This window comes from Zootermopsis nevadensis, unplaced genomic scaffold, assembly GCF_977971745.1.
Source record: "Zootermopsis nevadensis isolate Lab colony 2312 unplaced genomic scaffold, Znev_1.0 Znev_ptg000031l, whole genome shotgun sequence".
Classification (NCBI taxonomy): Eukaryota; Metazoa; Arthropoda; class Insecta; order Blattodea; family Termopsidae; genus Zootermopsis; species Zootermopsis nevadensis.
This window is the reverse complement of record NW_028259163.1, coordinates 6,888,093-6,904,438: the sequence shown is the minus strand read 5'-3', so window position 1 is coordinate 6,904,438 and position 16,346 is coordinate 6,888,093. Positions and strand designations below refer to the sequence as shown.

Here is a 16,346-nt window from a genome sequence, read left to right as displayed (position 1 = left end):
TGAGAAATGTCAAGTGCAGCAGGAGTCCATTATTATGAGAGTTTACAACATTTGGAAAAAAATGAGTACATTAAGTGCTCATTATAGGAAGTTAAACTAACCTAAGAAGTTAGGAAAATGTTTTTTCATCTTGAGGTACCATTTATATCATAATAATTTAAATTAAGTTTATGTGCATTCTACATTCAGTCTTTATCAATTATGTCTCTTTCTTGTCTTTCAAGAAGTCTTAAAACCTGAGCAACATATTGAATAATAATTTTTCAAATGATAGATATTCATCTTCAAGCAAAACGGGAGGAGACAACTATTCCATTCGATCAAGCAGACGGAGCTATTCCCAATCTGTGGACAGACGCGTAGTAACATATGACCGTAGACAAAGACATTAGAGAAGCACTTACTGGGTCTGCTGTTTCCTCAATCTCTTTCTGTGTGGCTTCTAGATTTATTTCTGCTTGAGGATTCTTTTCAAATTCTGCCCGGCATCGACCTAGCAGCAACTTCCTGAAGGTGACCTCTGGTTCGCCATTGTTCCCACGCTCTGCCGGAACTTTTATGCCGGAGAGAACCTTGCACATTCGTGCATAAATCTCTGTGAACTTTGGTTCATCAACAGCCTGCACATAAAAACACACAACATTATCACTTTGCTCTCATGTTATATTTATGAAAAACAACTCTGTTGAGCATACGTTACATCAACTAAATTTATGAAATAATGGCCACCTAAATGAAGCTTCAACAAAAGTAAATCTTTATCCCTTAAACCTGAGAAACTCAAAATTTCAGTCAGATGCAAGACACATTTCATGACAGCCTTAATTTTCTTGCATAAGATAAACATTTTTAGATGAGAGCAGATAAATTCTAAGCTTGGAGGTGAATTTAAAGAGAGAACAATCAGCTTACTGCTTTTTAAGATTATTATCATAGTGAACAGTAACAATTATAATTTTCACTTGCCCCTAGCGTCTCCAATACTACACTGAGGATAACTTCAATATTTAAGAAATTGAGCTGCAAAGTTACAAAAGAAGGGAATTTCTATCAATATGACGTCTCTGTCTGAATGTATCAGCTGCTAAAGACCGGTGCCTCACCTTTTCAAATATGAGGTCGATGACGCCCTTCAGGCGATCGCTGCTGTCAATTGGCAGATCCTGGACTTGGGAAACAAGTCTGTCGAACTTGTCAGGCGTGAGTTTGTTGAGCAAACTGCGAGCCTTCTTTAACAGGTCCTGCAACATCAAGTTCCCTCTCATCACCTGACAGAACGCAAACACAGAAATAAAGCGAAACATGTTTTACTTCCTTAAAGCCTTCATAGAGATGATTAAAACCTAGAGCCAGTTGCTCTGCATGCGCCGTCCAGCCGCGTTTTGTCTACACCGAAGAAGAAGTCTGTTGTTATGAGAAGCCAATGTCTATTGAGAAATATAATTACAATGCATACTCATTATATGCAATTAAACACTTGGAAAGGTAAACATTGCTTCTAAAATCAAAGAGTAAGCAAACAGAAAGTTTATTTTTTAGTGTGGCAAAGTTCCAATAAGAAGTGATGAGGAAATTAGGAGGAGACGAATTCCGGAAATGCTTGCAGCTTCTCAGATCGAAATGTCTGATCTTTAAGAGCATCAAGATTAAAATATAGACCTACAATTTTGCCTGTTCCTTAATTTGGTGATGAACCTTCAGTTTCAATAAGCCACCTAGTTAGTTAGAGTGAACGTGTTTCTTAGCGCAGGACTGTTCCTTTCAGCCATCTTGCATTGGGGCAGATACAGCATTATTGACTGTTTCCAGGATCCTGTCCTTAAATGAATGCCAGGAACATACCTGAGTCTGGGCAGCCTGCTCGTTGGTCGCCGGCTTCCTTCGCCCAGGTCGCCAGGCGTTTTCACATCTCGCCAGTTTCACCTCATTGAGTTTTATTTCAATGACCGGCCTGGTGCTCATGGTGTTTGTAGTTTCAGTGGCTGGCCTTGCTGCAGGCTGCTGTGAATGACACCAAAGCAACACAACATTAACCAAAAGTGTTCACTCTTAAATGTTGTTTTGATCACAGTATTACGTACAATTTTTCCATTTTCTGGCTTTAATCATGCATTTAATACATTACTCGATGCTTCCTACAGCTCAGATATTAAGAGACCTGTATGTATAAAGCCCTAAACAGTACATGACTGAAATTAGGCTCCAGGTGTTGTGTTCATCACCTCTCACAAAAAATACAACATTTCTTCTGCTGCAGTTGACGTAGAACTGTTCACTTTATTATTTTCTATCACAGTTTATATGTTCACAACTGCATCATCAGTGAAAGATGATACACCCAAATTATGCTATTTCATCCGTAAAAGCCTTGGGTACCCTCTCTTTTGACAGGGAATACTCGTGTCCGACCCCATCGACATCGCGAGTCACCGAGTAACTGCCTTAAGCTATACTTCGTCCTACAAACTACACTCTGACAGCTACAGATGAAATCCTTCTCCTCCTCTTCAACAAATGATTCAGTCCGAAATGGATTTGACTTCTCACTTTTATTTACACGCCTTAGAAAGCACTTACCTCTTCATTTTTCCAATATCTGACAATTTTCAGTTACTGTTTAGTATTTACGATTTCAAGGAATCGTTCATTAATGCACAGAATAACTCAGAGCCATGCCCCACAATGCAACAGAAAGTTTAAACGTACCTGATTTTTGTCATCCTTCCTTGCCTTCAGCTTCTCAATTAGCTGTGTTGCAGCAAAGTCTGTAACAATCGATAATTATTTTAGATAGTAAAATTCCTCTTTTGACTATATGTTAACAAACAAGAAAGTTTTTCTTTCGAAACTGTTACGAATGTAAAGATGGAAAAAGACGAGAGGGTTTTCCGAAGACCAGAAACCCATGTCTCATGCAGCCTTAGGTGTAAAGAGTGGCAGCTGATAATGTTGAAAATTATCCCACATTTCGACTAACAATGGAGTTGCCTTCTTCAGGTCAGAGATTGCAACCGAAATGTTTTGTGAAATGGATAATTTCAAACTTTAATGCCTTTCACCTCCTAAGGCTCGAGGTCAAAATATGAGAGCAAACTCTCTTCTTCTTTGGGTACATAAATTAGTCTGCAACTCAGGGCGAAGACAAAATATTGAAGGTAAGTAGAACAAAATGCCTAGGAGAATATCTCGATATCTCATGAGACATGCAGGAACATGGTAATGAACAGAATTTCATACTGAGGCAATTTGCAGCCTGTAATCTTTGACTTAGTACTTAAATAGAATGAGAGCAAACATACTTTCTGCTTGCAGCTCCTTGATCTGCTCAGCCTGCAGATTTCTTTCCTTCCTCAGTTTCTCCTTCTCCTCTCTGACGGCTCGGAGACTGACTTTGTGTTTCTCCCCTTGCCGGCGCTCAAACAAGATTTGGTTTTTGAGTTCCGTGTCTGTAACAATTCACGACTGCATCAAATGGTCTGTTAAATTCCTCATGTGACGTTATTTCAAGAAACAGCTTCAGGAGTTAAGTATTACTACGTAAAGAAAAGAGTTAGTTTAGTTAAAAAAAATGAACTGTAATAAGAGTTTGTAATTTTGAAATTGCATTTTTCTTGCCCGTGATCAAATTCCAAATTCAGTTTAAGAGTCACTTCCAGTTGGAAAAACCAGTGTCTCTTACGCAATGCATTACTGATTGCTATTTGCAGTGTTTAAAACTGGGATTTGCATGCTGGTCACCGGAAAACATTCTTCTTAACGAAGACGTCGTTAAACAGCCTGGCTCTCATCGAGTCTTCCCGAAAGAGGGATGGGTGTCTACCCTGGGGGACCATCAGACAGACCTCATCCTCGTCACTTGTGACTGAGGCGCAAGGTACACGTGGACACAAAATTAATCTTGGTCTCAACTCTCAGAGAGCAAAGTAAACGTACATAATTCACTAGAAAATGATTCTTTGAAGTCCAGCAAATTTAAAATGTCTGAGAATGACTATTAAAAAAGCAAAATTGCAGTGCATTTAACATTTTTTGGTTTTCCTTCTGACAAAATCACTTAAAATAATGAAGAGTTGCTGGAAGTCTGGGGGGCATATCTGGACATCTAGAAAGACGTACATAAACATCACACTGACGAGGTTTACGGACTGTACTCCACAACTTACTGCATGCACGGAATTAAACCACACTTACTCTCTGCTGCCAGCATCCTAATCCTGTTCATCAAGAAGCAAGTGATCCTCGTGTCTTCAGTTTCAGCAGGGTTTACCTGAGGACAGACAAAAAATGAGTCATTTTATAGTCCAAGAATTCTCTGCAACTTCATGAGGTTAATATTTATTATGAAATTGTTGTCCCAGTCACACACAAATCGCATGTGCCTTGGCTGTTTGTGCTGCACTGCTATCGATTTTCGTTTCTGCCAGAAAATATTAAGAAGACCTCACTTATAGAAAGAGAAATTAAGGCTGTGTCAGATAACGAGGGCTTCCTTGTAATGAATGATTTACCTTTAAAATTAGCATGTTAGGAAACGTTTCAAAGCTTTAATTGCAATATACAAGTCAGTTTATGATTAATCTGTAATACAAAACAACGATCCTGAGAAATTAAGCTGTTCACTCAACAACAACTTTCCTCTAGACGAAAAAATTAAGACTGAAAACAACCTTTAACAATGTCTGAATGCGACAAGTGACCCAGTCATAGGTCCCTATCACCCGTTTAGCTTAGCCGGAATTCAAGTAACTTCGTTGATGATGGCGGACGTGTGTTGCTGCTAGCATTTGAATTCTTAAGAATGACATACAATCCCTCAAGATAACGAAATAATAATATTTGTTTAAATCTTGTCAGTCACAATCACAATAAAATTCCTATTAAATATTAAAATATTACTATAATTAGCATGTAAATATTTAAAATATATTAAATGATGTTCTCATCGAAATGTTCGATTTACATTAGATCATCACTTTTTACACGACATGTTTTGAAACAAAATTAAATTATCAAATATATTATTTTATTTTCTATTTCTAATTTTATTAATATTCATTTAGTCTTTATATTATTTACTTTACAGGATGATAACAAAACGTTCACCCACACAAAATCATGTCAAGCACGACATACATATACAGAACAACTTCGAATACGATATTAAAAAATACAATAAAATCTGGAAGAAAACTTCATTTGAAATCTGATAAACATCTGACTAAAAGTTGCATTTAAGAAATTATATTTAAGTTTATATAATTTTATACACCTGAAGATGGTTCTTTTAGAACTGAAACATGTCGTGTAAAAAGTGATGTTCTAATGTAAATGGAACATTTCGATAGAGAACATCATTTAATATATTTTAAATATTTAAATGCTAATTATAATAATATTTAATAGGAATTTTATTGTGATTGTGACTGACAAGATTTAAACATATATATATTTATCACAATATGACGCAACTTTATCATCTCAGAAATAATAATATTATTAATAAGTAGGAAACCCTTGACTCACCCATTGTGAAGAGCTGGAGACCTCCATGTCGCAGGCAGCAAGATTTGAATAAGAAATTAAACACGTTGCAGGAAATATTTTCACTATATATAGAATTATCTTGTTCTAGAAGCTGCTCACACCACCATTCGTTTCACACTGAGGAAAGCCAACCAACTACTGAGTAGAGCGGACCAACCAAACCAACCAAAGAAGCTAACTGAGGGCAGAGGCCTGCGCAAGCGCAAGCATCGTCCCTACCTAGGTGAAACCATTCCTGCGCACAAGACGCATTGCTGGAAATGGTAAACGGTCGTAATATAAGAACGGAAATTTTGCTAACGCTAACGGGGTTTCGTCGTGGCGGGAGCCTCGACCATTCAAACTGGGATTTGTTGCTGCTGATGGGAGGTTATCCTGTCAGGCAAGTTGTCGAAGGAATTTGGTTGGTTGGGTCTCTGGGGTATGAACCCAGAGAGGGAGGGGCCGTTTCGGCTGAAGGCCTCTGCGGCATGGGGGGAAGATCACTTCAGCTGATGGCCTCCATGATCGGGGGGAAGGGTGGCGGGCCGTGCCCCTATTAAGTTATACCCTGGCATTCGCCTTACAACTGAGGAAAGCACGAAAAACCTCAGTCAGGGTAGCCGAGTAGTCTAACCACTCGTTGTGCTGACTTGGCCGTCTTTTGGGGATGGCTTCGGCTGGCCTGCTGAACATCAGTCGCCCTCGGTTGCCCTTGGGTGAACTCTGGCAGCCCTCATTCGGCACGAGTGTCTTCCGAGTTGCCGAACTAAGGGGTTCCCCACACCAGCTAACCTCGAGTCAAACCTCTCAGTTAGTGCTCTGATGTGGTCGGCAAAGAAAGGGACCCCCAGATCCTCATGTATTTGCCTGTTACTAACGTACCAGGGCGCGTTAGTAACAATTCGAAGACACTTGGATTGCAGAACTTGCAGCTTCTGGACGTGGCTGTGGGCAGCTGACCTCCAGATCGGGCATGCGTAATCCATTATGGGACGGATGAGCTGCTTATAGAGTAGTACACCGTTCCTGATTGACAGGCCACTTCTCCTATTGATAAGCGGGCCTAGCACACCTAATCGTTGCGCTGCCTTCTTTCCCACTTGGTTGACGTGCGCCGACCAAGTAAGCCCGGCGTCAAGGGTGACCCCCAGATACTGTGCTGTTTTGACCCATTGGATCGGCTGTCCGAGGAACTGCACTGCTCGGGGCTGTTGGATGTGTCTTCTCGCGGAAATGAAGAGAACCGCGGTGCTCTTCGAGACGTTGATAGCAATCCTCCAGGCCCTGAGCCAGAGCTCAAGTCTACTGAGGTAGGTCTCCAGATACCTGACGAGAAGCGTTGGGCTACGGGACGTGACTACTAGAGCCGTGTCGTCCGCGTATTGTGCTAACTCGACGTGGCGGGACGGTGTGGGTATGTCGTTGACATACAGACTGAAGAGCACAGGGGAGAGAATTCCGCCCTGCACAACTCCAGCCCGCATGGTACGACGTGTGGACATGGCCGACTGGAAGGATGTCTGGAATGTCCGGTCAGCGAGGTAGGAAGAGATGGTTTTTACCAAGTACGACGGGAAGTTGAGGACGGTCAGTTTGTATAGGAGGCCTTGGACCCAGACTGTGTCGAAGGCTTTGGCCACGTCCAGGAAAACCGCGCCGGTTAGCCGCTTCTCATCAAGGTTTCTGTTGACCCTTTCGACGAGGCGAGCCAGCTGTAACGATGTGCTGTGTCTGGGTCGAAACCCAAACTGCTCGTCGCGCAGCAGCCCGCGTTCACTGACCTCGTGTAGGACCCTCGTTAGTAGGATTTTCTCGCAGAGTTTGCCGACCGTGTCGAGAAGACTGATGGGTCTATAGGAAGAAGGTAGCGTGGGGTCCTTCCCCGGCTTCAGTATGGACACCACTCGAGCGTGTTTCCATGCCGAGGGGAAGTGTTGCCTGCGAAGGACCGCGTTGAACACTTTCGTGAGAAAGGTTACCGCGCGTCGTGGGAGATGTTTCAGGACCCTGTTCGGTATACCGTTGGGGCCCGGAGCCTTGCCAAGCTTGAGTCCCTTGATGGCCTGGGCGACCTCCGATGGACTGGTTAATTTTGGTTCATTTACAGGGGCATACTCGTATGCTCGCATCGCCTCGTTAACCATGTCAATTGTAGTCAGGTCCGACGGGTAGTCTACCGGCTGGAACTGGACCTCAAGGCTGTCGGCTAGGGCTTCTGCCTTCTCGGGGTTCGAGAGAGCCAGTCCTCCCATCACTAAGAAGGGGGGCGACGGAGTGGGGACTCGCATCACACGCTTGGTCATTTTCCAAAGCGACTGGTCCTCGCAGTCCAAGGATTCGAGCGTGTCGCTCCACTGTTCGTTCCGCCACTCGTTGAGACGATAGGTCACCGACCTCTGGAGTCGATTGACCTGGGTCTTAAGAGCGGGGTCTCTTGTGACCTGCCATCGCCTCCTCAGCCGGTTCTTCAGGCGTATTTCATCTCGAATACTAGCGGGTAGAAGCGGTCGCCTGTCAATGCGGGGTCGAAGCTTGGGAGCGGACGCTGCTGTGGCTTCCAGGATAGCACTGGTCAGCTCCTCGACGCACTTGTCAATTTCTTCCTCGTCGTTTACCACGGGGTTCCCCGGTAGTCTGCTTTCGAGGCAAGCCTGGAATGCAGCCCAGTCCATTCTCGCGAAGTCCGGGCGATCAGGCAGGTTTTGAAAGGACGATCGGCACGTGGTGTCGACGAGGACGGGCAGGTGATCTGAGCTGAGTGCGGGGCAGACAGTCAGGTGCACCGGTAGGACGAAGTCCTTGATGAGGACAATATCAAGGACGTCAGGTGTGGCGTTGTGTGTGTAGGGAGCCGTGGTTGGAGAATCCGGCCCGTAGATGAAGCAGGAATTTCTGTTGGCGTAATCACGCAGGAGCGAGCCCCTAGTAGAGATAAGGCTAGAATTCCAGTCCGTGTGTTTCGCGTTGAGGTCACCAGCCAAGAGGACCGGGAAACCCCCGCTCAAGCACTCGGTCAGGTCCGACTCTATCCATGGCCGGGTGGGTGCGAGGTATGCCGCCACTAGCTTGACTTTCCTGGTTGCCAGTACCAGGTGAATGGCGGTTGCTTCTAGTTGTTGTAGACCCGATACCGGCACAGGGTAATGATCAATGCCCCTGCGGACAAGGATCGCTGTGCCACCCCCTAGCGTCGGGCGGTCCGTACGGTGGCAAACGTAGTTCGCGAACCTCAAGGCCCGACCCGACGTGAGGTGCGTCTCGTTCAGGAGGCAAACATCGACTCCGTAGTCACCGAGGAACTGCTCCAGCTCCAGCTTCCTGTCGCGGACACCGTCGGCGTTCCAGTAAGCCAGCCGCAAGGCCTTGCTACCGTGTCCTCTAGGCCGTGCAGTCATTGTCGGCCATGAAGAGGAGAACGGTTTTGAGGAGGGCTCGCGGACGAGACCCCCCGGGGGGGAGTGAATGGATCGCGGCGAGGAGACGTCGTGTCAACTCAATGCAGACCCGTGGTGAGAGGGTTTCCAGGATATCTGAGATGTCCTGGAGCGGTGATTGACCCTTGGGTGGGGTGGGGTCAGTCTTCTTGAGAGCAGGTGCTGTGGGATTTGCCACCGGCGCCACAGGACGAGCGGGCTTGGCACGGCCGCCCTTGGGGATAGTCTGCCGCTCAGTCTGTACAATGGCTCCAGTTGGCGTTGGGGCGGGGTTCTTCATAGCCGCAGCCTTGACGACGCGGCCACCACGGACCACGTGGTTCCACCCAGGGCCCAAGTTCTCCTGCTCGAGGGAAGGCTTAGCTAGCGCCGATTTGGGCGCTGGCAGGCGCGTGGAGACGTCGTCCTTTCGGCCGCGATCCCCTTTCGCACGCTGTGCAGCGGCCGTCTTGGCTTCCTTCCACTTACTGCAACCTCTATAGTTCGCAGTGTGGTTGCCTCCGCAGCTGCAGCACTTAAGTTGTTGCTTGGGGGTGGCACACGACCCGGATGGGTGAGCGTCCCCGCAGGCCACGCACCTGGGTGCATAACCGCAGTTCCGCTGCGTGTGCCCGAAGCGTTGGCACCGTTTACACTGCATGGGCCCCTTTGGTGCAACATATGTTTCTACCTTGACCCGCAGACCGCAGATCTCAGTAAGGGAACGCACTTTCGCCACGTCGGGGCCTCGTGCTATCGACACTATAAAGTGTGGCGTAAGGGGACGGTCACCGTCCTGGTCCATGGCCCGGCGCCTCGATCGCAGTTGCATGACCCCCTGCACAGCAATGTGCATGGCGGCCAGCTCCTCGCGTACCTCGGCCTCAGGCATGCGCACTCCCAGGTTTTTAATCAGCAGGCGCACGCACCGATCCTCAGGGAGGGAGAATGTGTGAAAACTCACACCCTCGCCCTCATCGAGGGACCGCAGGACCCTGACGGTGGCCCGGAACCCGTCGGCGGTCTCAGGCACAAGAGCCAGAAGGTCTCCCTTCATCTGCGCCACGATCCCGCAGGCCAACTCCGCGCGAATCCTATGCAGGAAGCTGCGTACGTCCTTCACCCCAGAGACGTACACCGGGGTTTTGTTACGGCGCTCCCCCGGAGCCGTTTTGTCCACTTGAGCGTTGGAAGAAGAAGCGGCGTCAGATGACACACCAGTGAGCGGCCCGGACAGGTCCCCAGTCACCTCCATCGAGGAAGAGGGTCCCGGCTGGGAGCCGGGTCCCTTGGCTGAGGGCTGCACTGTCCTGCTCATGGAAGCGGTGGATGATGTTGCTGCTACCGACGGTCCATCGGGCCGATGAACTTTTGCCGGTGCCGGCAGAGAAGGTGACTGGGCTCCGGACAGTGGCCCGGGCGTCGGGCGCCTGGATGCGGGTTCCAACGAACCGCTCGAATTGGACAAGTCCAACTCTTTGGCTTTCCTCTTGCCAGTGTTGGCTCGAGTAGGCCCTCCGACCACGGTCGTAGCTGCTGTATTTAATGCTGCTGCCACTGCTGCCCGCTGTCTTTGCTTTTCCGCCGCGATGGCGTCCAGGATCTGCTTCTGGACCTGTTGGAACACTTCAGGGAGGTGGGCCTTCAGAAAGGCCAGCTCACCTCCTTCCATGTCTCTCAAACTTTGTTCAATTGTAAGAGACCACGACGTCCACGTCACAGATTTCTCAAACTTTGTTCAATTGTAAGAGACCACGACGTCCACGTCACAGATTTCTTAATAATTCTTATATAAGATAAGCACTTTCTATTTTCTAAAACGTTTTACCAGCACAAAAGCTCAACTCCCGCCGACTACTCTAGCTGAGTAGAGCGGGCTTTGCGTAACTGCTATTTATACCATAAAAGTGTGACGTCACGTATGGTGCAACAGTCAGTAGAGGGAGTGCAATACGGTTCATTCAGGCGTGCATAAGAAATGAGAAATGAACCTTATGGCATGCCAGCCGAGATTGTTGCGCGTGTTCGTATTTTATAAGAACACCTGCGTTTCATATTTACACATTCTTTGTAGTTCAAGAAATACAAATTGAATTACTCCAAGTTATAATTTTTTGACATTCCATCATAAATGTAAGAAGTCAATTATTAATATTAAATATTTTCTGTGTGAAAGGAAATTAATTTAAAAGTAATGAAAGGAGGCTTGAAGTAAATTTTGCGGTTTAATTTGCACTTGTTTAAAAACAACGTCGTGTTTTTTTATACTTTTTTAATTTTAAGACGATTATTGAGGGCCCCGGCCGCTGTTGAACCCATCGCCCCTGCGACAGGGAAAATGTTTCCTTCCTTCGAATCCCGACTATTCATTTTGTCCAATGAGAGATCACAGGAAGGTCAAAACTCTGGGGAAAAGTGTCCTGAGTTCGATTTCCTTCAAGGGCGGTTCCTTTGGCTCCGAAACTAAGCGAGACAGAAGAAGAGTTTTTTGCTTCGAAGAGGAGATTTCGGAAACGAAGGCCTCGACACTGAGTTCGAGACCCGACAAAGATGGTTTCTGTTGACGGGAAAGCACCCACGAGAAGAAATCGACGCCAAGGCAAAATTCTTTCGTTTCGGAGAGGAAATTACGGGGTCTAAGGTCACGGACACGAATACACAGTCCTCGGTTCAAGTCTCTGTTAGGATGTTTGTTTCTGAGGTAATTTTACGGGCGTATTAAACGACGACGTTGACTAACACGGATGCCACCAGATGTCTCAAAAGTCAGTCCAGTGCTTTAAAAACATTCGTGTGCACAAGAACTTGTCAATGGGGCGCATTTTCATACACCTTTTATTCTTATCCACCAAACTACGTGCTTTATTCATCCGCCGGTCGAATGCGGTAAATTATATTACCACAAAAACTTTTCCCGATATTTGGGTAACATTGCAAATTGTACAGCACTTTACTTTTGAGACATCTGGTGGCATCCGTGTTAGTCAACGTCGTCGTTTAATACGCCCGTAAAATTACCTCAGAAACAAACATCCTAACAGGGACTCGAACCGAGGACTGTATTCGTGTCCGTGACCTTAGACCCGGTAATTTCCTCTCCGGAACGAAAGAAATTTGCCTTGGCGTCGATTTCTTCTCGTGGGTGCTTTCCCGTCAACAGAAATCATCTTTGTCGGGTCTCGAACTCAGTGTCGAGGCCTTCGTTTCCGAAATCTCCTCTTCGAAGCAAAAAACTCTTCTTCTGTCTCGCTTAGTTTCGGAGCCAAAGGAACCGCCCTTGAAGGAAATCGAACTCAGGACACTTCTTCCAGAGTTCTTACCTTCCTGCGTTCTCTTATTGGTCAAAATGAATAGTCGGGATTCGAAGGAAGGAAACATTTTCCCTGTCGCAGGGGCGATGGGTTCAACAGCGGCCGGGGCCCTCAATAATCGTCTTAAAATTAAAAAAGTATAAAAAACACGACGTTGTTTTTAAACAAGTGCAAATTAAACCGCAAAATTTACTTCAAGCCTCCTTTCATTACTTTTAAATTAATTTCCTTTCACACAGAAAATATTTAATATTAATAATTGACTTCTTACATTTATGATAGAATGTCAAAAAATTATAACTTTGAGTAATTCAATTTGTATTTCTTGAACTACAAAGAATGTGTAAATATGAAACGCAGGTGTTCTTATAAAATACGAACACGCGCAACAATCTCGGCTGGCATGCCATAAGGTTCATTTCTCATTTCTTATGCACGCCTGAATGAAACGTATTGCACTCCCTCTACTGACTGTTGCGACATACGTGACGTCACACTTTTATGGTATAAATAGCAGTTACGCACGGCCCGCTCTACTCAACAACGAGTGGTTAGACTACTCGGCTACCCTGACTGAGGTTTTTCGTGCTTTCCTCAGTTGTAAGGCGAATGCCAGGGTATAACTTAATAGGGGCACGGCCCGCCACCCTTCCCCCCGATCATGGAGGCCATCAGCTGAAGTGATCTTCCCCCCATGCCGCAGAGGCCTTCAGCCGAAACGGCCCCTCCCTCTCTGGGTTCATACCCCAGAGACCCAACCAACCAAATTCCTTCGACAACTTGCCTGACAGGATAACCTCCCATCAGCAGCAACAAATCCCAGTTTGAATGGTCGAGGCTCCCGCCACGACGAAACCCCGTTAGCGTTAGCAAAATTTCCGTTCTTATATTACGACCGTTTACCATTTCCAGCAATGCGTCTTGTGCGCAGGAATGGTTTCACCTAGGTAGGGACGATGCTTGCGCTTGCGCAGGCCTCTGCCCTCAGTTAGCTTCTTTGGTTGGTTTGGTTGGTCCGCTCTACTCAGTAGTTGGTTGGCTTTCCTCAGTGTGAAACGAATGGTGGTGTGAGCAGCTTCTAGAACAAGATAATTCTATATATAGTGAAAATATTTCCTGCAACGTGTTTAATTTCTTATTCAAATCTTGCTGCCTGCGACATGGAGGTCTCCAGCTCTTCACAATGGGTGAGTCAAGGGTTTCCTACTTATTAATAATATTATTATTTCTGAGATGATAAAGTTGCGTCATATTGTGATAAATATATATATGTTTAAATCTTGTCAGTCACAATCACAATAAAATTCCTATTAAATATTATTATAATTAGCATTTAAATATTTAAAATATATTAAATGATGTTCTCTATCGAAATGTTCCATTTACATTAGAACATCACTTTTTACACGACATGTTTCAGTTCTAAAAGAACCATCTTCAGGTGTATAAAATTATATAAACTTAAATATAATTTCTTAAATGCAACTTTTAGTCAGATGTTTATCAGATTTCAAATGAAGTTTTCTTCCAGATTTTATTGTATTTTTTAATATCGTATTCGAAGTTGTTCTGTATATGTATGTCGTGCTTGACATGATTTTGTGTGGGTGAACGTTTTGTTATCATCCTGTAAAGTAAATAATATAAAGACTAAATGAATATTAATAAAATTAGAAATAGAAAATAAAATAATATATTTGATAATTTAATTTTGTTTCAAAACATGTCGTGTAAAAAGTGATGATCTAATGTAAATCGAACATTTCGATGAGAACATCATTTAATATATTTTAAATATTTACATGCTAATTATAGTAATATTTTAATATTTAATAGGAATTTTATTGTGATTGTGACTGACAAGATTTAAACAAATATTATTATTTCGTTATCTTGAGGGATTGTATGTCATTCTTAAGAATTCAAATGCTAGCAGCAACACACGTCCGCCATCATCAACGAAGTTACTTGAATTCCGGCTAAGCTAAACGGGTGATAGGGACCTATGACTGGGTCACTTGTCGCATTCAGACATTGTTAAAGGTTGTTTTCAGTCTTAATTTTTTCGTCTAGAGGAAAGTTGTTGTTGAGTGAACAGCTTAATTTCTCAGGATCGTTGTTTTGTATTACAGATTAATCATAAACTGACTTGTATATTGCAATTAAAGCTTTGAAACGTTTCCTAACATGCTAATTTTAAAGGTAAATCATTCATTACAAGGAAGCCCACGTTATCTGACACAGCCTTAATTTCTCTTTCTATAAGTGAGGTCTTCTTAATATTTTCTGGCAGAAACGAAAATCGATAGCAGTGCAGCACAAACAGCCAAGGCACATGCGATTTGTGTGTGACTGGGACAACAATTTCATAATAAATATTAACCTCATGAAGTTGCAGAGAATTCTTGGACTATAAAATGACTCATTTTTTGTCTGTCCTCAGGTAAACCCTGCTGAAACTGAAGACACGAGGATCACTTGCTTCTTGATGAACAGGATTAGGATGCTGGCAGCAGAGAGTAAGTGTGGTTTAATTCCGTGCATGCAGTAAGTTGTGGAGTACAGTCCGTAAACCTCGTCAGTGTGATGTTTATGTACGTCTTTCTAGATGTCCAGATATGCCCCCCAGACTTCCAGCAACTCTTCATTATTTTAAGTGATTTTGTCAGAAGGAAAACCAAAAAATGTTAAATGCACTGCAATTTTGCTTTTTTAATAGTCATTCTCAGACATTTTAAATTTGCTGGACTTCAAAGAATCATTTTCTAGTGAATTATGTACGTTTACTTTGCTCTCTGAGAGTTGAGACCAAGATTAATTTTGTGTCCACGTGTACCTTGCGCCTCAGTCACAAGTGACGAGGATGAGGTCTGTCTGATGGTCCCCCAGGGTAGACACCCATCCCTCTTTCGGGAAGACTCGATGAGAGCCAGGCTGTTTAACGACGTCTTCGTTAAGAAGAATGTTTTCCGGTGACCAGCATGCAAATCCCAGTTTTAAACACTGCAAATAGCAATCAGTAATGCATTGCGTAAGAGACACTGGTTTTTCCAACTGGAAGTGACTCTTAAACTGAATTTGGAATTTGATCACGGGCAAGAAAAATGCAATTTCAAAATTACAAACTCTTATTACAGTTCATTTTTTTTAACTAAACTAACTCTTTTCTTTACGTAGTAATACTTAACTCCTGAAGCTGTTTCTTGAAATAACGTCACATGAGGAATTTAACAGACCATTTGATGCAGTCGTGAATTGTTACAGACACGGAACTCAAAAACCAAATCTTGTTTGAGCGCCGGCAAGGGGAGAAACACAAAGTCAGTCTCCGAGCCGTCAGAGAGGAGAAGGAGAAACTGAGGAAGGAAAGAAATCTGCAGGCTGAGCAGATCAAGGAGCTGCAAGCAGAAAGTATGTTTGCTCTCATTCTATTTAAGTACTAAGTCAAAGATTACAGGCTGCAAATTGCCTCAGTATGAAATTCTGTTCATTACCATGTTCCTGCATGTCTCATGAGATATCGAGATATTCTCCTAGGCATTTTGTTCTACTTACCTTCAATATTTTGTCTTCGCCCTGAGTTGCAGACTAATTTATGTACCCAAAGAAGAAGAGAGTTTGCTCTCATATTTTGACCTCGAGCCTTAGGAGGTGAAAGGCATTAAAGTTTGAAATTATCCATTTCGGTTGCAATCTCTGACCTGAAGAAGGCAACTCCATTGTTAGTCGAAATGTGGGATAATTTTCAACATTATCAGCTGCCACTCTTTACACCTAAGGCTGCATGAGACATGGGTTTCTGGTCTTCGGAAAACCCTCTCGTCTTTTTCCATCTTTACATTCGTAACAGTTTCGAAAGACAAACTTTCTTGTTTGTTAACATATAGTCAAAAGAGGAATTTTACTATCTAAAATAATTATCGATTGTTACAGACTTTGCTGCAACACAGCTAATTGAGAAGCTGAAGGCAATGAAGGATGACAAAACTCAGGTACGTTTAAACTTTCTGTTGCATTGTGGGGCATGGCTCTGAGTTATTCTGTGCATTAATGAACGATTCCTTGAAATCGTAAATACTAAACAGTAACTGAAAAT

At 44.1% G+C, this 16,346-nt stretch overlaps 2 protein-coding genes across 2 annotated transcripts in view; one reads left to right on the top strand and one right to left on the bottom strand.

Annotated features, from left to right (window-relative positions):
• LOC147872050 (eukaryotic translation initiation factor 4 gamma 3-like) overlaps positions 1–16,346 on the bottom strand; it is a 43,705-nt gene that overhangs the window by 2,323 nt on the left and 25,036 nt on the right. Inside the window, exons 10-15 of the mRNA XM_087359278.1 lie at positions 4,192–4,267; positions 3,300–3,446; positions 2,707–2,765; positions 1,843–2,001; positions 1,104–1,241; positions 405–620 (exon numbers count right to left, since the gene is read on the bottom strand). Coding sequence (XP_087215404.1) covers positions 405–620; positions 1,104–1,241; positions 1,843–2,001; positions 2,707–2,765; positions 3,300–3,446; positions 4,192–4,267 — 795 coding nt within the window. The remainder of the gene's footprint in view (positions 1–404; positions 621–1,103; positions 1,242–1,842; positions 2,002–2,706; positions 2,766–3,299; positions 3,447–4,191; positions 4,268–16,346) is intronic.
• The window catches only part of LOC147872051 (eukaryotic translation initiation factor 4 gamma 1-like), a 164,880-nt gene that overhangs the window by 143,608 nt on the left and 4,926 nt on the right, over positions 1–16,346 (top strand). The window contains exons 7-9 of the mRNA XM_087359277.1: positions 14,694–14,769; positions 15,515–15,661; positions 16,184–16,242. Of these exons, the coding sequence (XP_087215403.1) occupies positions 14,694–14,769; positions 15,515–15,661; positions 16,184–16,242 (282 nt within the window). The remainder of the gene's footprint in view (positions 1–14,693; positions 14,770–15,514; positions 15,662–16,183; positions 16,243–16,346) is intronic.